The 21,888-nt window shown below is 38.6% G+C and overlaps 1 protein-coding gene across 22 annotated transcripts in view; it reads right to left on the bottom strand.

Moving 5' to 3' along the window:
* The window catches only part of ZMYM2 (zinc finger MYM-type containing 2), an 88,467-nt gene that overhangs the window by 60,651 nt on the left and 5,928 nt on the right, over nt 1–21,888 (bottom strand). For 18 of the 22 annotated variants that reach the window (XR_009536681.1, XR_009536682.1, XR_009536683.1 and 15 more), the window contains 2 exons: nt 2,275–2,776; nt 1,920–2,013 (listed from right to left, as the gene is read on the bottom strand). Coding sequence is in view for 14 of the 22 variants with exons in the window: in XM_060128843.1 (XP_059984826.1) it covers nt 1,920–2,013; nt 2,275–2,766 (586 nt within the window). In the remaining 8 variants the exon portion in view is untranslated. Of the gene's footprint in view, nt 1–1,919; nt 2,777–21,888 lie in introns of those variants that run through there. The other 4 variants (XM_060128844.1, XM_060128841.1, XM_060128842.1 and 1 more) reach the window with 2 other exon arrangements.

Below are 21,888 nucleotides of genomic sequence, written 5' to 3'. Positions count from 1 at the left end.
TTCATACACTTATGTTTTTAATATACTTATAAGAAAGACAAAATAGCTATTTTGAAACTAATTTGACTATTATCATGTCTTAAACTTTTATGTGAGCTAGAAGGAAAGACCCTCTAATACACAGCTGATAGCAGTATAAATTGGTAAAAACTTTTCAGAAGGCCGTATGACAATGTATTTCCACAACTTAAAAACGTTCATACGACGTCACATACACATATATGCATACAATGACCTACCAACAGATATATATAAATACATACAGGGGGAAAGGATCTTGGAAGACATTAGGAATTTTCAAAACTGAGTAATAAGAAACATATTTCTTTCAAAATCACTACAAAGCAGAAAATTTTTACAACCAAAACTCTTTGGAGGGATGGGAGTAGTGATAGTCTTTGGCCCAGTAACTTCACTTCTAGAATATACTCTAAGAAATAATCAGAAATTTGAAAAAAAAAAAAAAGTTCATCATAGACTGACAAGAGCAAAAAAGGGAAACAATGTAAAAACCAAATATGGGAATGGTATAACGAAATCCATGGTGCAGTCATTAAAACTTCTGTGTATAAATAATTTTAATGGTATGAGAAAATACAGAGTAATATTAAATGCGGGAAAACAGGAAGCAAAATTATGAAGAACTGCACTTCAACCAAGTTAAGAAATACAAAGGAAAAACACTGAAAGACAACCACTCAAAGCATTAACAACAGTGGTAACCTTTCTTCATCATTTTTTAATTATGGATTTTCCAAACATTCTTCAATAATTACACATTACTCTCATAACCAGAAGAATAATAAGTATGAAAGGAAAAACTAGCATTTCACAGAACATTCTACATGGCCTAGGTTTCAGTCATTCCTTATTATTCTCCACAATCCTAGGGTGTAAAGCTGCTAATGAGCCTAAAACGACGAAGCCTGAGAAGGACGGAGAGAAGGTACGTGAGAGACAGGCAGGCCATACAGAGGCCTGGGGCAGACACGGACACAGTCAGGAAAAGCCACACAGCTCTTCGCACAGCTTCCACAGAGCAAAGATGCCTGCAGAAAATGTTTTCAAGTAGTCAAGAAATTTACCAATCTTTAAATGTAAGAAAAAATAAAGTGCTAATAAGTAAAAATTATAATCAGATAGGCAGTCAAAATTAAACACAGGGAAAGTAAAAACAAATCTAAATGCAATTATACAACATATTGCTCCTTATATGTGCTATTTATCTTTTTGTTCTCTTTTTACACATAAAAACAATACTATTAAAAATACACAAAAAAAAAAAATACACTAGCATAGGGCTTCCCTGGTGGCACAGTGGTTGAGAGTCCGCCTGCCAACGCAGGGGACGCGGGTTCGAGCCCTGGTCCAGGAGGATCCCACATGCTGCAGAGCAACTAAGCCCGTGCACCACAACTACTGCTCCTGCACGCCACAACTACTGAAGCCCTTGTGCCTAGAGCCCATGCTCCACAATAAGAGAAGCCACCACAATGAGAGGCCCACACACCACACCAAAGAGTGCCCCCCACTCGCTGCAACTGGAGAAGGCCCGTGCGCAGCAGCGAAGACACAATGCAGCCAAAAATAAATGAATTAAAAAAAAATACACTAGCATAAAGTCAGTATGTGACAAATAAGATGCCAAATTATTAGACTTTAGTGGTGCTGAATATAAAGAGTATTTTGTTTTACTTCCTTTAGACATTAATTTATCTGATTTTCTAATTATCTACAGAGAAATACTATATACACGGTTTTACATCTCTTATTAGTTAAAATTTCAAACTTAAAAGTCAATAGAATTAATATATCTTACATGAATAAACTAACCAAAGTAGCACCAATTACTATAATAAAAAAAAGAATCCACCAGTGCAAAATCCCTTCCACGGGGCAGAAGCCCCCTCCAGGCTTACCAGGATTGTGATGAGCTGCAGACTCTCCGTTCTGAAATACGTCTCCTGCCACATTCATTCTACCAGGATTAAAAGGTCCTACTGCAGTCTTGGTCTGTGAAGTTAAAGACGGGGTGTATGTTTGCATATTAACACCAAAGTTACTCGACTGCAGTCCGTTAGAGACATCTCCCAAGCTGGTATTCTGCAGTGATGTTACGTGTGTGATCATTAGGTTCATATCTCGCCCGTCAGTATTTTCTAATTGGCCATCACTCACAGAGCTGACACCTGTTTCTAAGGTCGTAACATTAGCAATCTGAATTTCAGAGTCTGGTTCTGTGGTGATACCACTATTACCCATTCCTGCATTTACCTTACTTCTTGAAAAACTGGAAGTAGAGAAATCCACATCATTGGTTCTGTTTTTAGACTCGGGTGGTCTCCGTTCAATAAAATTGGAGGAATTTTTCTCTTGCCCTTGATTTGTTTCCATGTCCTCTTCATCATCGATGACAATTGTCTCACTTACACTTCCCTTCTGAGAAGCCAATTCTTTTGAGGAAGGAAGAATTTTGGAATCATTTCCTTGTAGCTCTTCATTTTTCGATGACGTAAATGTTATGGTTCTTTGATCGGCTACCACTGGTGCAGAAGGCGGAGGAGGTTGTACAGGTTCGATAAACACAACATCATCATCATCTTCCACTGATGAGTTCTGAAATTTACTAGATCTATTCACTAAAGGGTTAGGTGGCCCACTAAATGAATTTCCTACGTCCGTGAGGCTAGCTGCCATGGCCGTCCTCCCCAGCAAAACAGGAGTCTGATCAGTCAATTCTAATCCTCCTGATGAACCTGTGTCCATGCCAAAGAACCTGTTAAGGAGATGGGAAAAAAATTTTTTTACAAATGTCACTGTATGGCTTTTGATGTTATTCTAATTCAAAAAATTTCTTAAAGGTACTTTTACTTTCTTTCTTACTCTAAATGAAAGTCATTCTTATCTAATATCCAGGAAAAATTTTATATGCATTCTGTGATCTTCTCTCATTCACTAATCATTTCATAAAGTTTACATGTGAACTTCTTGCAATATAAAAAGAAAGGTAATTATCGAATTTTCAGTAAGAATATGCAGTATGTTCCCATCTCTACCACCTCCTTTCCACCACTGCTTACCCTATAATTTTAACACTGAAAACACAGATAAATCCTTCTACACACATGTGAACAAAAATATAACTAAAATCTGATCATGAAAATCTCTTCTCTATATCTATCCCATTCATCTACTGTATTAAATAAAATGACATGATTTAATCCCTAATTTCCCTTATCTTTTTTTTTTAATCCACTGTTCTCATATTCCCTGGCTCCCATAGCTGTATAATTAAATCCTTCTGAGAATCTGAAATCTTTCTTGACCCCATCTAGAAAGCTTAAATCCCCATCTGCCATATCCTTTATATCCATGTATCAGGCCGAATAACGGCCCCAAAGAAATCAGATACTAATACCTGGAAGCTGTAAATGCTACCTCGGATGGAAAGGGGGTCTTTGCAGAGATGATTATGGTTAAGGACTTAAAAATGAGATTACCTGGGCAGGCCCCACCTGCATCTCAAGTGGCCTCATCAACAGAGGTGCAAGGAGATTCCAGGCAACGTAAGCACAGAGGTGCCCGGAAGAGATGAAAGTGATGTAGCCAAGGAATGTTGGCAGCACCAGAACTTAAAGGAAGCAGGGAGTGAGCCCTCCCCCAGAGCCTCCTGAGCGAGTATGGCCCTGCTGACGCCCTGGTTTGAGCCCAGGGCCACTGACTTCTGACTTGTGACCTCTAGAACTGTTAAAGGAAACAAGGTCTGTTTTAAGCCACCAAGTCTGCGGCGACTTGTTACAACAGCCCTAGGAAAATATCATCCACTCCTTGGTCACATCTTCAAAGCAACCCTTGACATGGTTACAATATTTGTCCCATTTTGTGGCTTAGAGATACTAACTAACCCAAGTCACACAGCTAGAATTCATTCCCAGGTCTTTATAACTCAACAATCCGAACTCTTCATGACTGCCATAGTTAACTCGTATTTCCGAGCACTGATTAGATATGCAGAGCTGTGCTAAAGCCAAAGAGACAGCAGACAGTTAATGGTAAAAAAAAAAAAAAAAAAAAAAAAAAAAAAGGCCAGAAAAGAAAGAAAATAAGTTATTGAGCACACAGAGAGGATGAGGTCATGGGCACAGGTGGTAGTAGAACTAGTCCGGAACATGGATCACCTTAATTGCAGAGACTAAACAAGGAAAAAACCAACTAGAAGGGAAAATGAAGGGTGAGTATAGATTGCAGGTCAATTTGCGGATGGACAGATACGAGTGTGAAGTGGTTTATTCACTGCAGCCTCAGAGAAGGTGAGGAGACACCAGCTGCACAGGCATTAAGACTGGCTTAAGGGCCCCAAGGCCAACTCTTAGCTCTTCGGTAATCCTCTCTCTTATAAGGCCACTCAGCCCAGTCTCAAAACAAATGGGCTTAAGAACACTTACTGTTTCATATATATTGCCCTTTGCTTACATTGTTATAAAAGCCTCTGGAAGGTTGAGGGCAACACTAATATAAATAAGTATCACTTTGACAGACAGCTGACAGGGATGGAGAAATTATTCACTGTATATTTTGTTGCATTTTCTTAATTTTTGAGCATGATTTCTCACTTATTTTTTAAAGCTAAACTTAAATTAAAAAAAAAACAGGGATAGTAACAGAACGAAGAGAGAAGTACTCTACTCTGGAGTCAGAGAAGGCCTCTTCGAGCAGGTGATATCTGTGCTGAGATCTGGAGTGATGAGCAACATCTAACTGGGGGAAAACTGAGGTAAGGGCAGCTCCCTGCAAAAGCCTAAAGGGAGTGAGGCTGGGAAGTTCAAGCAACAGAATAAAGGCCAATGTGGCTGGAACAAGGTAGGTGGGGAAGAACTGGATGAGATGAGATATAAAGACAAGCACAGAACTTACCAAAGGCAACAAGTAATTAACTGCATTCAACAAAGATTTATGGAGCACCCAATATCCACAAGACACTGTCTTAGACACTTGATAAAAATCAATAAACAAAACAGATAAACATCCCCGCCGTCAGAAATCATGAATTTGGGAGTTCCCTGGTGGTCTAGTGGTTAGGATTCTGGGCTTTCACTGCTAAGGCCCGGATTCAATCCCTGGTCAGGGAACTAAAATCTCACAAGCCACACAGCATGGCCAAAAAAAACAACAAAAAAACTGTGAATCACTAGGTTGTACACCTGAAACTTTTATAATATCATAAATGAACTACACCTCAATTAAGAAAAAAATAGTAGCTCAGATACATTAATTAAAAGTGCCCAAGGTTCCAAGACAACATCAGGATTCAAGCACTATGAATCAAGCTTGATTCTAAAACCCTCTTCGTTCCTCTTAAACCAAAGCTGTGTGTGTCAGGATGGAAGACATGCTAATATTGGAAAATGGGAAAAGACACATTTATATCTGCTTTAAAGAAAATGGATAATTCCATTTAAAAACTTAAGGGGTGACTATCTGCCTTACCCAACGAGCTACAAATTAAATTACCATTCCATACTCTAAGACACTTTAAATATACTTTCAAATACTAAGATATATACTACATTACCCCAGAATAGCTCCTCGGTGAGAAAGACTTCTTTATGGTAAAACAATAGCAATGTGCTGGGAAACCTTCACATAAGGCCTTCACTTAATTTTAAGTAAACATGAAAAATCTTTTAACATTACCATTACAGAAAGTTTTAAAGGTTGAAATAAGCTGAATAACATGATTCAAAATTTTTATAACTAATTCAATTAGGTTCTCTTAAAATACAAGTACATTCATCCAGTAATAGTTAACATTTATTTAATGCTTAGTATGAGCCAAATATTCATGATGGTTAAACATTAAACCAACACCATGAAGTAAAATCATTATCTCCCTTATTTATTCTTTTAAAAACCCAATCCTCAAAAGTAAGCTGCCCAAGGGACTTCCCTAGTGGCGCAGTGGTTAAAAATCCACCTGCCAAAAAAAAAAAAAAAAAAAAAAAAAAAAATCCACCTGCCAATGCAGGGGACATGGGTTCGAGCCCTGGTCCAGGAAGATCCCACATGCCGCAGAGCAGCTAAGCCCGTGCACCACAACTACTGAGCCTGGACTCTAGAGCCCACGAGCCACAACTACTGAGCCCTTGTGCCACAACTACTGAAGCCCAAGTGCCTAGAGCCCGTGCTCTGCAACAAGAGAAGCCACTGCAATGAGAAGCCTGTGCACCGCAACGAAGAGCAGCCCCCGCTCGCCACAACTAGAGAAAGACCACGTGCCGCAACGAAGACCCAACGCAGCCAAAAATAAATAAATTTATTAAAAAAAAAAAAAAGTAAGCTGTCCAAAACCACAGCCAGGAAGTGGGAGAGGTCAGGATTTGAATATTCATAACTACTATGTAATATGTGATTAAGTATTAAATAAAATAATGTAGCACAGCTCTTATTAATTAAAAAAGGACACAGCCATTCAATAGAACAGTAACCAAATCAATATCCAAAATACACAAGTATCAAAAGAAAAATATCAAGCCCAAAGTGCCAAGCTAAAATGAGATTTTTTTCTAAAGTGGAGTATAATTGCTTTACAATGTTACGTTAGTTTCTGCTGCACAACGAAGTGAATCAGCTGTATGTATGTCCCTCCCACCCCACCGCCATCCCACCCATCTAGGTCGACACAGGGCACTGAGCTGAGCTTTTTAAACACAAATGGAGCTGAACTAGTTAACATTCATTTGCCAGAAGGTAGGAAGTATCCTCATCAACAATAACAATTTTCAGAGGAATGGGGCGTAAATCTACTGAGGTTATGGAATGCAAAGGCTTTTAAAGCACGAGTTTTCTCGATCTTGTCTATGTTTTAGCATACCTAAAACAGAAGACAACAATTTCTGGGGCTTAAGCCACAACTGAATCCACAGTGCCCTCTGGTGGCTGCAAGGTATCCATTCATTCTCCTCACGAGATAACCATGGAGCAGAGAATAAGACTTTCCTTACTACACAGTTCTCTGCAGTAATCCACTTCCCAAGCAGAATAATTACTCAACCATAACAGTTATTTTCAAATCCTATACTATAAATAAATTTGGTAACTTCTATATGTCACTGAGAATATGCTTCAACTACCAAACACTCATTTAGTCCTATAAAGAAAAGAATCTGATTAAAGTTGATCATTTCTACCTTATCCAAATAAAATCTATTCCTTTTAGCCACTTTTCTACATTAAGTCAATGCTAATTAGCTATTTAACGTCAAGCAAATAACTTCACTTCTCTGGGCTTCAATTTTCCCTAGAATAAAAGGGTATAAATATAGTTCCCAGGGTTTTTCTTAGAATTTAAAGAGGTAAATAACTGAATGTGAAAATCAATTAGCACAGTTAACTCCTAATAACCGCCAGGCAGTTTTTGCGTATACCTCAAGATTTCATTTTTAAGGTTCATTTTTAAGCTTCCACTCCATTATTGTTATGGACCAAATGCTTGTGTCTCCCCTCAAATTCATTTGATGAAATCCTGGCCTCCAAAGAGATGGTAGTAGGAGGCGGGGCCTCTGAGCAGTGATTAAAGTCAGGAAGGTGGAGCCCTCGTAAGTGGGATTAGGGACCATTTTGTAAAAGACACCAAGAGAGCTCCTTTCCCCCAACCATGTGAGGACACAGCAAGATGGCAGCCTGTCTATGAACCAGGAACAAGCTCTCACCACACAACCCGATCTGCAGGAGCCTTGATCACGGACTTCCCAGCCTCCAGAACTCTGAGAACTGAATGTCTGTTGTCTATGGTACTTCTGTTATACTAGCCCAAATGGACTGAGACAATCATCATAAATTATAAACGCTTTCAGCTTTATATTTTGATTCAGTGAGAATCAACATAATACTCGATGTTCTCATGAAAAAACAAAGAAAAGGTAGTTAAAAAATAAAATGTTGACATTCATAACAATAAAGTATCAGTAGTTGCTGAGAAAAGCTTATGAACTTGCAAAGAAAATCACAAAGAAAGCATTTCAAAGTGATTCAAGGAAAACATTCATCACTTTCTCATTAATAAGCCCCAGAGCTTTCTAGGTGCCATAAGAGGTACAAAGAAAGCTAAGGTGAATTACTCTCTACTCTAGAGGAAAGGGTATTATTCAACATGTGCTAATGGCACTTCTAACACTTCTGAGGCAGTATAACAAATTTTTTTTTTTTTTTTTGCGTTACGCGGGCCTCTCACCGCCGTGGCCTCTCCCATTGCGGAGCACAGGCTCCGGACGCGCAGGCCCAGCGGCCATGGCTCACGGGCCCAGCCGCTCCGCGGCATGTGGGATCTTCCCGGACCGGAGCACGAACCCGTGTCCCCTGCATCGGCAGGCGGACTCTCAACCACTGCGCCACCAGGGAAGCCCCAAATTAAAATTTTTAGGAATAAAATTTCTTGGGAGTTCCCTGGCAGTCCAGTGGTTAGGACTTGGCACTTTCACTGCGGTGGCCCAGGTTCAATCCCTGGTAAGGGAACTAAGATCCCGCAAGCCAAACAGCGTGGCCACAAAATAAAGAAAGAATAGGGGGCTTTCCTGGTGGCGCAGTGGTTGGGAGTCCGCCTGCCAATGCGGGGGACACGGGTTCGTGCCCCAGTCCGGGAGGATCCCACATGCCGCGGAGTGGCTGGGCCCATGAGCCATGGCTGCTGGGCCTGCGCGTCCAGAGCCTGTGCTCCGCGGCGGGAGAGACCACCACAGTGAGAGGCCCGTGTACCACAAAAAAAAAAAAAAAGAATAAAATGGGAAAAATGGATTTATAAATATATATATATCAAACCAAAAGATATCATCCAGCTTAACGAGAAATATTAAAATACTATCATTAAAGTCAAGGTTAAGGTAAAGATATTCTTTATTATTACTACACAGCACTGCTCTGGAAGTACCATCCAATGTAATAATATGAAAAAGATATAACAATTTGAAATAAGGAAAATTATCATTATATGCAAATTGTATTAGCATTACCTCAAAGACTCAAATAATTTACCCAAAAAACTCCTACAGTGAGATACAGACATACCTCAGAGACATTGTGGGTTCACTTCCAGACCACCGCAAGAAAGCAAATATCGCAGTAAAGTGAGTCACATGCATTTTTTGGTTTCCCAGTGCATATAAAAGTTATGTTTACACTATACTGTTGTCTATTAAGTGTGCAACAGCATTATGTCAAACACAAGTACATACCTTAATTTTAAAATGCTGTTAGAAAAATGACACTGATAGACTTGCTCAATACACCTTCAATCTTTAACAAAAACTTTCAATTTGTAATAAAGTGCAATATCTGAGAAGTGCAATGAAACGAGGTATGCCTGTAACTTAGTCAAGTGATGGGTATAAACTTAATATGTAGAAATTAATATTAAATTAATTGGATGGTCAACTGGAGACAGATAAAATGTTGCTTCCATCAAAAGACCAACTAAATAAGGAGATTAAAAAAAAAAAAGACAAACCCACAAGAAAAAGGAGAACAAGGGATAATTCAACAGCACCAAAACTTTGGAAGAGGGAAAGCAAAGGAGCATGACTCATTGTAACCAACTCAGCACACCTCAAAAACCCACGGTAAATAAAGTTTTGAAATGACTGGATTACAAATGAAGTTAAACTTATAGTCAACATTCACTTCTCATAAAGTAGGAAGTATCTTGATCAACATAATTTTTAGAAGAATAAGGCAACAGGTCCTCACAGGTCCTTAAAAACAGATGTAGACAGATGTCACCCAAAATGGCAGCATTAGAAGTTCTGGGTATGGGTCCCCCTACCTGAGTAACTAATGAGCTGGACAGAGGGACTGGAAGCAATCTCTGGGGTCTCTGCACCTGACTGGACACTAAGCGCCAGGGGAGTGTGTGAAGAAGAGGCTGCTGCTCACTTTAAGTGGGTGAGCATCCCCCACCTTCCTCCCCCCAGGTCGGCCAAGGGGACAGCACCTGCAGTCCTCCGGGGTCTGGCTGAACACAGGACTGGCGGTGAGGGACTTCCAACAAAATCTGGGATTGTGGCTTGGGCTCCTCTTGGCCTCAGCCCTCTGGGCAGCAGAAGCATTCCCAGTAGCGTCTCTCAGATTTAATGAACCACAACCCTGTATAATGTTCTTCTTCTTTTCTACCAGACATTTACAAAAACTTTTTGTCAGGTCACTAGCTCACCACAGGGGTGATAGAACATTAACTTCAAGGACACAAGCAACAAGAAATTCACACTCTGCAAAAAAATGTTTAAAAAGTCAAAAATAAACAGCTCCATCCCCAAGGAAAAATCAGCAATCTAAGGAGCATCAGATATCCAGAGGTATAATATTCTCAGAATGGTATAAACACACAAAGAAACAGAAAAGTATGCCCTATTCACAGGAATAAAAGAATTAGAAACCATCCCTGAGGAATCCCAAATACTGTAGTAACTAGCCAAAAACATTAAATCAGGACTTCCCTGGTGGCCCAGTGGCTAAGACTCTGTGCTCCCAACGCAGGGGGCCCGAGTTCAATCCCTGGTCAGGGAACTAGATCCTGTACGCCACAACTAAAAGAGCCCGCATGCTGCAATTAAGACCTCACACAGCCAAATAAATAAATAAATATTTTAAAAAAAAAATTAAGTCAACTACCTTAAATATGCTCAATGAGCTAACAGAGAGCATGGACAAAGAATTAAAGGAAATCCAAAAACAAGGTATGGACAAAATGAAAACATAAATAAACAGATACAAATCATAAAAAGTAACCAAACAGGGACTTCCCTAGTGGTCCAGTGGTTAAGACTCCAGGCTTCCAGGGCTTCCCTGGTGGTTCAGTGGTTAAGAATCCGCCTGCCAATGCAGGGGACACAGGTTCGAGCCCTGGTCCAGGAAGATCCCACATGCCGCGGAGCAACTAAGCCTGTGCGCCACAACTACTGAGCCTGTGCTCTAGAGCCCGCGAGCCACAACTACTGAGCCCATGCACCTAGAGCCCAAGTTCCACCACAATGAGAAGCCTGCACACCACAACAAAGACCCAACACAGCCATAAATAAATAAATAAATTTATATTTAAAAAAAAAAAAAGATTCCATGCTTCCAATGCAGGGGGCACGGGTTCAATCCCTGGTTGGGAAACTGAGATCCCGCAAGCCATGTGGCATAGCCAAAAAAAAAAAAAAAAAAGTAACCAAACAGCTGAAGAGGGTGTGGACAAAAGTGAACCCTCCTGCACTGTTGGTGGGACTGTAGATTGGTGCAGCCACTGTGGAGAACAGTATGGAGGTTCCTTAGAAAACTAAAAATAGAACTACCATATGATCCAGCAATACCACTCCTGGGCACACATCCAGAAAAGATAAAAACTCTCAGTCAAAAAGATACGTGCACCTCAGTGTTCATAGCAGCACTGTTTACAATAGCCAAGACATGGAAGCAACCTAAGTGTCCATCGACAGGTGAATGAATAAAGAAGATGTGGTACATATATGCAATGGAATATTACTCAGCGAGAAGAAAGAATGAAATAACGCCATTTGCAACAACATGGATGGACCCACAGATTATCATACTAAGTGAGGGAAGTCAAACAGAGAAAAACAAATATCACTTGGTATCACTTACTTGTGGAATCTAAAAAAATGATACAAATGAACTTATTTATAAAACAGAAAGACTCATAGACAGAGAAAATAACTTATGGTTACCAAAAGGGAAATGGGGGGGGGGATAAATTAGGAGTTTCGGATTAACAGATACATGCTACTTTTATATATAAAATAGACAAACACTACTTTTATAATAAATACACACTACTCTTATACATAAAATAGATAAACAAGGACCCGCTGTATAGCACAGGGAACTATACTCAATATCTTGTAATAACCTATAATGGAGAAAAATATGAAAAATATATATATGTATAACTGAATCACTTCGCTGTATACCTGAAACTAACACAACATTGTAAATCAACTATACTTCAATTAAAAAAAAAAGTAGCCAAACAGAAATTCTGGAGATGAAAAATATAATAGCAGAAATGAAGAACTCACTGGAGGGGTCAACAGCAGATGTGAGCAAGCAGAAGAAAGAATCAGTAAACTGAAAGGCAGAATAATTAAAATTATCCAGTCTGAGGAGAAGGAAAAAAAGAATGAAGAAAAATGAACAGAGCCTGAAGGATCTGTGAAACACCACCATGTGCACCAACACATGTAACATAAAAAGAGAAAAAAAGGACAAAAAATATATTTGAACACACAATGGCTGTAAACTTCCCGAATATGATGAAGATGCATATACACACCCAAGAAGCTCAACAAACTTCAAGCCAGTTAAGCTCAAAGACAGCCACACCAAGACAGGTAATAATCAAATTGTGGACCCGACAGTAAAAGAGAATTTTGAAACTAAGAGACAAGTGACTCATCATATGCAATGGATTCTCAAAAAGATTTGGATCATCAGTATATTTCTCATCCAAAACCATGGAAGCCAAAAGCTATGGCATGACATTTAAAAAGATGAACAACAACAACAAAATCTGTCAACCAAGAATTCTATATCCAACAAAAAAATCCTCCAAAATTAAGGAGAAATTAAGACGTTTCCAGATAAACAAAAGGGAATTTATTACCAGCAGACCTACCCAACGTGAAAAGCTAAAGGGAATCCTTCAGGCAAAAATAAAAACACACCATAGAGTAAAGTGAAGCCATAGGAAATAAAGAATACAAATGAATATATAAATATATATATAAAGTAAATACAGAAAATCACTAGAAAGCCAGTATTAATGTACTTTCGGTTTATAACTACATTTTTCCCTATGATTTAAAAGGCAAATGCATAAAACAATAATTATCAATATGTTAATGAGGAACTTCTCTGGTGGTGCAGTGGTTAAGAATCCATCTGCCAATGCAGGGGACACGGGTTCGAGCCCCGGTCCAGGAAGACCCCACGTGCCACAGAGCAACTAAGCCCATGCGCCACAACTACTGAAGCCCACTCGCTCTAGGGCCCACATGCCTCAACTACTGAGCCCGCATTCTGCAACTACTGAAGCCTGCGCACCTAGAGCCCGTACTCCACAACAAGAGGCCACCGCAATGAGAAGCCCGCACACCTCAATGAAGAGGAGACCCCACTCAACGCAACTAGAGAAAGCCAGTATGCAGCAACAAAGACCCAACACAGCCAAACAAATAAAATAAACTTATTTTTTTTAATTTAAAAGGATCAAAATGATACAGTATTTTTTCTAATCACAATGGAATGGAATTAGAAATAACAAAAGCATAAATGAAAAATCACAAATAGGTAGAAATTAACACACTTAAACAACCAATGGGTCAAAGAAGAAATCACTAGGGAAAGTGAAGAAATACTCTGAAACAAAAACACAACATATCAAAACTTAAGGGATGCAATGGGGCTTCCCTGGTGGCGCAGTGGTTGAGAATCTGCCTGCCAATGCAGGGGACATGGGTTCGAGCCCTGGTCTGGGAAGATCCCACATGCCGCGGAGCAACTGGGCCCGTGAGCCACAACTACTGAGCCTGCGCATCTGGAGCCTGTGCTCCGCAACAAGAGAGACCGCGACAGTGAGAGGCCCGCGCACTGCAAAGAAGAGTGGCCCCCGCTTGCCGCAACTAGAGAAAGCCCTCGCACAGAAATGAAGACCCAACACAGCCAAATTAATTAATTAATTAATTTAAAAAACTTAAGGGATGCAATGAAAGCTGTGCTCAGCAGAAAACTTATTGCTATTAATGCCTACGTTAAAAATCTCAAATCAATAAACTTTAGACCTTAAGAAACCAGAAAAAGAGCAAACTAAAGCTAGCAGAAAGAATGCAGTAATAAAGATGAGTACACAGATAAACAAAAGAGAAAGCAGAAAAATACAGAAGAAAAATAAGTGGTTCCTTGAAAATATTAAATCTTTAGCTAGTATGACAAAGAAACAAAATATCAAATTATTAAAACCAGAAACGAACGGAATTCCCTGGGGGTCCAGTGGTTAGGACTTGGCGCTTTCACTGGTCAGGGAACTAAGATCCCACAAGCCATGCGGTGCGGCCAAAAACAAAGAAAGAAAGTAATTGATATGTGAATAGCAGACCAAAAATTAAAAAGTTAAAAAAAAAATCAGAAATGAAAATAAGATATCACTACTGATCTTACAGAAATGAATAAGAGAACACTATGAGCAATTATATGCCAACAAACTGGATAACCAAGATAAAATGGACAAATTCCTAATACAAACCACCAAAACTGACTCAAGAAGAAATACAAACTCTGAATAGAATTATAATATGCAAAGAGATTGAATCAGTAATCAAAAATCTCCCAACAAAGAAACCAGGACCAGAGGGGTTCACAGGTGAATTCTACCAAACATTTAAAGAAGAATTAACACTGATCCTTCTCAAATTCTTCCCAGTGATGCTATGCTCAACATCATCCGTCATTAGGCAAATGCAAATCAAAACCAGGAAACATGTCACATCCATTAGGATGCCTACTATCAAAACAAACAAAAAGTAACACATATTAGTGAAGAGAAACTGGTTGGGTGGTTGGTTGGTTGGTTGAAGAAACTTGATCCCTTGTGCACTGCTGATGGGACTGTAAAAAGGTGCAGCAGCTATAGAAAACAGCATGGAGGTTACTCAAGCAATTAAAAATTGAATTACCATAAGATTCAGCAATCCAACTCTGGGTATACTATATCCAAAATAACTAAAATCAAGATCTCGAAGAGATACTTGCATGTTTATGTTCACAGCAGCATTATTCATAATAGCCAAAAGGTAGGTGCAACCAAAAGTTCCACGAGCAGATGAATGTATAAACCAAATGTGGTACATACGTACAATGGAATATTATTCAGCATTAAAAAGAAAGGAAATCCTGTTATATGCTACAGCAATGATGTACCTTGAGATCACTATGCTAAGTGAAAAAAGATAAACACTGTATGATCACACATATATCTCAAGAAGTCAAAAATCATACAAATAGAAAGTAGGATGGTGCTGAGGAGCAAATGTGGAACTGTTTAATCGTTAGTTTCGGCTTTTCAAGATGAAAAAGTTCTGGAGATCTGCTGCACAATAATGTGAATATACTTAACACTACTGATCTATACACTTAAAAATGGCCAAGATGATAAATTTTATGATGTGTTATTTTTACCACAGTTAAAAGTAAAAATTAAAAAAAAAATGAGATACCATTTCACAGCAATGGAGATGGATTTTTTGATTGTTTGTTTGATTTTGGCTGTGCCATTCGGCATGTGGGATCTTAGTTCCTCGACAAGGGATCAAACCCATGCCCCCTATTGTGGAAGCACGAAGTCTTAACCACTGGACCACCAGGAAGTCCCTGAATGTTTTGTTTTGTTTTAATAAATTTATTTATTTATTTATTGGCTGCGTTGCGTCTTTGCTGCTGTGCGCAGGCTTTCTCTAGTTGCGGCGAGCGGGAGCTACTCTTCGTTGTGGTGCGTGGGCATCTCCTTGTGGTGGCTTCTCTTGTTGCAGAGTATGGGCTCTAGGTGCACTGGCTTCAGTAGTTGTGGCACGTGGGCTCAGTAGCTGTGGCATGTGGGCTCTAGAGTGCAGGCTCAGTAGTTGTGGCGCACAGGCTTACTTGCTCCACGCCATGTGGGATCTCCTGGACCAAGTCTCAAACCCACGTCCCCTGCACTGGCAGGCAGATTCTTAACCACTGCGCCACCAGGGAGGCCCTGGATGTTATTTTTATTTATTTATTTTTTTGCGATACGTGGGCCTCTCACTGTTGTGGCCTCTCCCGTTGTGGAGCACAGGCTCCGGACGCGCAGGCTCAGCGACCATGGATCACAGGCCTAGCCGCTCCACAGCATGTGGGATTCTCCCAGACCGGGGCACGAACCCGCGTCCCCTGCATCGGCAGGCGGACTCTCAACCACTGCACCACCAGGGAAGCCCTGGATGTTATTTTTTAAAAAAGGAAAATAACAAGTCCTGGAGAGACGTACAAAAATTAGTTATATGTAGAATTAACATATGAGCAGTCAATTCCACGTCTAGATTTATTTATATACATATATACAAAAGAACTGAAAGCCAGGACTCAAATGGATACTTGCATACCAATGTTCACAGCAGTCTTATTCGCAATGACCAAAAGGTAGAATGAGCCCAAGGGTCCATCAACAAATGAATGGATAAACAAAATGTAGGCATACAATGGAATATTATTCAGTCCTAAAAAGGAAAGAAATTCTGATATATGCCACAACATAGATGAACCTTGCAAACATGCTAGGTGAAATAAGCCAGGCACAAAATGGCAAACATTTTAAGATTCTACTTATTTAAGGTACCTACAATAGGCAATTTCATAGAGACAGAAGGTAGAAGAGACGTCACTAGGAGCTGTGGTAAAGAGGCACCGGGCATTATGTTTAATGAGTATGATGCTTATGTTCGGGAATGATGAAAAGGCTCTGGAAATTAACAGTGGTGATTTTTAAAAAACACTTATGATATACTTAATACCACTGAACTATACATTTAAAAAAGGTAAAAACGGTAAATTTTATGTTAATACATTTTACCAGAATTTTTTCTGAAAAAACAAAATAGAAGACACCTCTATGGGGGAAAAAAATACCAAACATACGACAATGATTAACTACAAAGGAAATATTTGCAACTCATATCCTAAAAAAATGAAGACAAAGAGGTCCTACAATGAGATAAACCAACAACCAGTAAGAATAAAGGACCAAAAAGATGTGAACAGAGTTCACAAGAAAATACAGATGTCTCTTAAATATATGAAATATTTAAGAGAAATCCAAGGTAAAACTCTAAAGGGCCACCAATTTTCTCCTAACACACTGACAAAAATCAAAAGGTTTAACTGTGTACTCTCATAGTGTAAATCAGTGTAAACTGGTACAACTTCTACTGACAGCAACTCAAAAAAATATTTCTTTGACCAAGCAATTCCACTTCTAGACATTCTTCCTACAGATATCATCTCATGTTTTTAAGAACAAAATGTAGAAAGACATTCATTGTAAACTTAAAAGACTGAAACACCCTAAATGTCTCTCAACAGACAACTGATAAAATGAATGACAATAAAGACAAACAGTGAAACATTAGGCAGCCTTGGAAACAACTGAGGCAGCTCTCAACATACTTCCACACTAACATGGAACCACCTCTCCCATAAAATAAATGCAAGCAAGGCACCTAACAAAGGATAAACACACGCACCATGAGCACGCACACACATGCACAGAATAACTCTACATAAACGGCCAAGAAAACGACAACAGTGGTTTGCTTCTAAGGAAGAGAACTGTGTGGATGGAGAGGGGGGAGTCTTCCTTTTTTGTTTTGTTTCGTTTTTTCACCTTTCTACCCTTTTTACTTTTTAAATTTGGTACCATATGTATCTATTCTGGTATTTAGTTAGGATTTCACTGAATTTAGAGATATTTGAAGACAAAAATATTAATTTTTTTACATTATTGAAGTCTTCCCATCCAGATATATGTAAATCTGTCCATTCTGGTTTTCTCGTATGTCCTACTGTATTATTTTACAATTTCCTTCATAAAAGTCTTGCATATTCATTATAATTGCTCCTATTTCTTGCAATAGTGAAATGGATTTTTCCCATTACATTATAAAATGTTTACATAGCAAAGAAGCACCATAAGTAAGGTATAAAATTTTACAAAAGATATATATTATGTTATATATAATATATAATGTGTATATATACTTGTAATCGATATAACAAGAACTGATATCCATTCTTTAGAAAGAACATAAATTAAATTGACAAAACTTTAACTATTTGAGAACATCCAGTACTGTCAAGAATGTGGAGAAACTAGTAGAAAGGGTAGTCAGTACTGTGGTCCAGTGGAAGGCAATTAGGCAGTACCTATAAAAACATGTAATATGCACATACTGACTCAGTAATTCCTATTCTCCAGAATCTCCCCCAGAGAAAACACACATGAACCCAAAGAAACTACTACATGTATATTTCATGCAGAATTTTATATGTAACAAAAAATTCCAAATAGACTAAATGTCTACCAACAGAATAGCTAAACTGTTAAATCCATGTCATGAAGTATCACACAACAGTTTAAAGAGACCTTTACATACTAACTCAGAAAAATGTCTAAGACATACCACTAAGTGAAAAAAGCAAGTCGCAGAAAGATACATGTTTTTAAAATGCCCATATAAATTTACTTTATTACTCTTATAGGTACATGTTAGTATATGCACAAAAAGGATTTATAGTAATACACACTAAACTGATGCTACCACTAACCTCTGGGGAGTGAGCAAAGGGGACAGGGGTCAGTGATAGATGAACACAGATTATGACCTCTGCATATGACCTCATGCTGCTTACCATCTAGCTACGAAATCATTTTATAACATATCTTTATCAGAGATCCACAACAATGCTACTCTGGCTTTAGAAGCTGGCAGGAATCATTTAATTAACATACTAAAAATCCATTCAACGGCTATGACAGCGTCTAAACAAAAATCCCTTTTGATCTAGTAAATTAATTAATTAATTGATTCAGGTTAGCTCTAGGGCACAGAATTTCTGGGGTAAGGAATAATCTCTTCTTTCCCATAGGACCAACTTTAACTGCAATGTACTTTCAAGTAATTTTAACTTCCTTTGGGGATCTCATCCACTCCCATGATTTTAAATAATACCTCAATGTCCCAGAGTCCTTAATTTATCTCAATCAAGATGTTTCAAAGCCCCAAACTGCCTACTCCCTACATCTAGTTATTCAAGCATGCTCTTTCACTCTTCATCTACCCCTCCTCCAGTCTCTGCCATTTGGGGATGTTATGTGTCTAGCTAGTCATACCAGAAGTCTGGAGGCCTTAATTTCTTCTCCATTCTTCACCTACACCCATGCCATCCCCAATTCCTATCCTACTTCCAAAATAAATCTTGAAACTGTCCACTTTTAACCATCTCTTCTAACATTCCTCTAGCCCTAGAAATTCATCACCATTTTTCTGTTGGATTACTGACATCACCTACTATATTCCCCAGACTATCTAAAGATCTTTTTAAAAATTAAATCAGACTACATCAATTGCTTCTTCCGTGGCTTTCCAGTCTACTTCCGTTATAAGACTCCTGCCTGATCTGACCCTGCCTTCAGGACAGGCTCAGTTTCAGCACCACTCTTCCCACCTTGCTCATTAAGCTTCTGCTGAACTAATGCTACCACATTACCCTCTATCATATAGAACTGAGGCTTGTGACCTGCTCTAATACACTGATTAGTAGAATTCAAACATTAATCAGCTGAAGACTTTGGCAACATAAGGATAGGGAAGCAATTATCGAAAATGTTGACTGTTGATAACAATATATATGCAAAATTATTAGTATGATGAGCAGGAAAAAATCATCATGGGATTATGGGGGAACTTACACTTTCTATGTCACATGCTTCTTTATTACTTGATTGTAAGGGCACATTTTATCTTCATAACCAAAATATTAAGAACTGCCCTTTCTGATATGCATACAGCTACTCATTTCTGTAGGTCACCGATTATGCTTCATTGTTTACAGTTATTCATGTACATGACTGTCTCCACAAACTGAACACTGAGAATCTACCTTAAAAAAATCACATATTACGCATTTCCTAACTGATTTCTTCTTTTTAAGGGTTTTAAAGCCCAGGCTTAGTTTGTAAGTTTGTATTTTGTTTCACATGCCAGCAAGAATCCCTGAAGATTTTGGGAAGTGAGTGATGTGATCAGACTGGGCTTTAGGGAAAATTAATCTGGCTGTAGACTGGAGAAAGAAATAGGATGAAAGTGCCTTGTAAATATAACTCCCACTTTCTAACAAGATGGACTAAGGTCAAAGTACAAAACAAAACAAGAGAGGGCTAAGTACCTTAGGAAATAAGGATACAGAAAGGTCTCCATATTTGAATCTAATGAGGGGAAGTGAAGGAGATCATCAGAAGTATAAGATAATGTTAAGTTCAAAGTCCCAGAAGTCAATAGAGTTGCAAGGAATATAATAAATTTCAAATCTTACAGAATTAAGACCAAAAAAAAGGCACTTAAGATTTGAAAATTAAGTCACTAGTGACCTCAAAACAGCAGATTTGGTATATGTTGAGAGTGCAAATCAGTGAGTTTCTTTGGAAAAGTACAGGAAAAGGAAGTTTGGGAAAGGTACAGAGATTCTGGAGGAGAGAGCATGTTAGCACACTTAAAAGACTAATGAAGGAGCCGTCAGAGAGAAGGCTGTGAACAGGAACGTAATTCCTTCTATCGCATGAGCATTCACTGAGTTTACTGTCCCACTGGTGGCAACAAATTCATGATGTTTGCTCTATATAAACAGGGAAGAACTGTAGCTGCTGTTAACTGAGCACCTACTATTGGCCAATCACATTCTCTGTATTACTTTTAACCCACCTAACAGCAATCTCAAGAAAGCAGGCAGTACTATACTTATTTGTCATGAGTAAATTAAGGCTTAGAGGTTAAATGACTTATCAGAGACCACAAATTGGTAAATGGTGGAGCAAAACTGGTTTTTAACGGTTTTACTGAGGCATAATTTATATAAAATAAAATTTATTTTAAGTGAAATTTGATAATTTTCAGCAAATTTCTTCCATGATCTCACCAAATTCAAAAGTTTAATAAAATCTGGATACGCCTCATATAAATACAGCAAAATTAGACTTACAACATAGGATGCTTTTTCAGATACTGTGTGGTAATTTTTCTTTTTTTTAATGCAAAAGGAAGTTAGGAAAGGCAAATGAACACTTAAGTCCAAGAGGAAGATAGGATGAAATGAAGACAACAAGGAAGAGTGGCAGTCAGGAGCCTGTGTCATGGAAGAAAAAGACCAACTTCAACACAAGCTTTGATGGGCAACAAAAACTGTTCGCAGATATAGAATGTAATGACTTCTTGGAAACAGGACTTCACAGTATTAAAACAGACATACAAAAATAAACATAGAGAGTGAGACAATATTCATAGTAATAAAAGTTGTAAAGCTAAAACAAGTTTAATTTTAAAGCGACAAATTTATATAATTAAAACAAGAGCAAATTTTTCACTACTTCAAAACAAACAGGACTTCCCTGGTGGCGCAGTGGTTAAGAATCGCCTGCCAATGCAGGGGACACAGATTCAATCCTGGTCTAGCAGAGCAACTAAGTCCGTGAGCCACAACTACTGAGCCCGCACGACACAACTACTGAAGCCCACACACCTAGAGCCCGTACTCTGCAATGAAGAGTAGCCCCCACTCGCCCCAACTAGAGAAAAGCCGTGTGCAGCAACGAAGACCCAGCGCAGCCAGAAATTAATTAATTATTTTTTAAAAAAAGAATTTAGGGAAAAAAACAAACATACAAACATGGACATACAAAAATTCAGATACCACATGAGGGCCAGAAATAATCAAAATAAACTAAAATAATTAAAATAAAACAAGCTTCAAAGAAAAAAATACCAATAGAAATCTAAAACAAAAAGACAAGATAAAAATTTCATTTAACCTAAATTTTCACTTCCACTCTAACATTTCTTTACTTCCACAGAACTGGAAACAAAATTCACTAAACTGATAATCATTGAGGCCACCCCAAATGAGCATTAGCACCAAAGAAACTGCTAACCAACATTAACAGATCACATCTTTTATGACTACCTGATATATAATAGATAGTATACGATACACAATTTGTTGAATAAATGATTTCCACAGTATCCTGATTACCCTGAACTATTCTCAGTCTGGTCCAGC

Source organism: Lagenorhynchus albirostris, chromosome 18 (genome assembly GCF_949774975.1).
Source record: "Lagenorhynchus albirostris chromosome 18, mLagAlb1.1, whole genome shotgun sequence".
In the NCBI taxonomy this organism is placed as follows: Eukaryota; Metazoa; Chordata; class Mammalia; order Artiodactyla; family Delphinidae; genus Lagenorhynchus; species Lagenorhynchus albirostris.
Note: the sequence above shows the minus strand (reverse complement) of the source record. Positions and strands in the feature narration are given on the sequence as shown.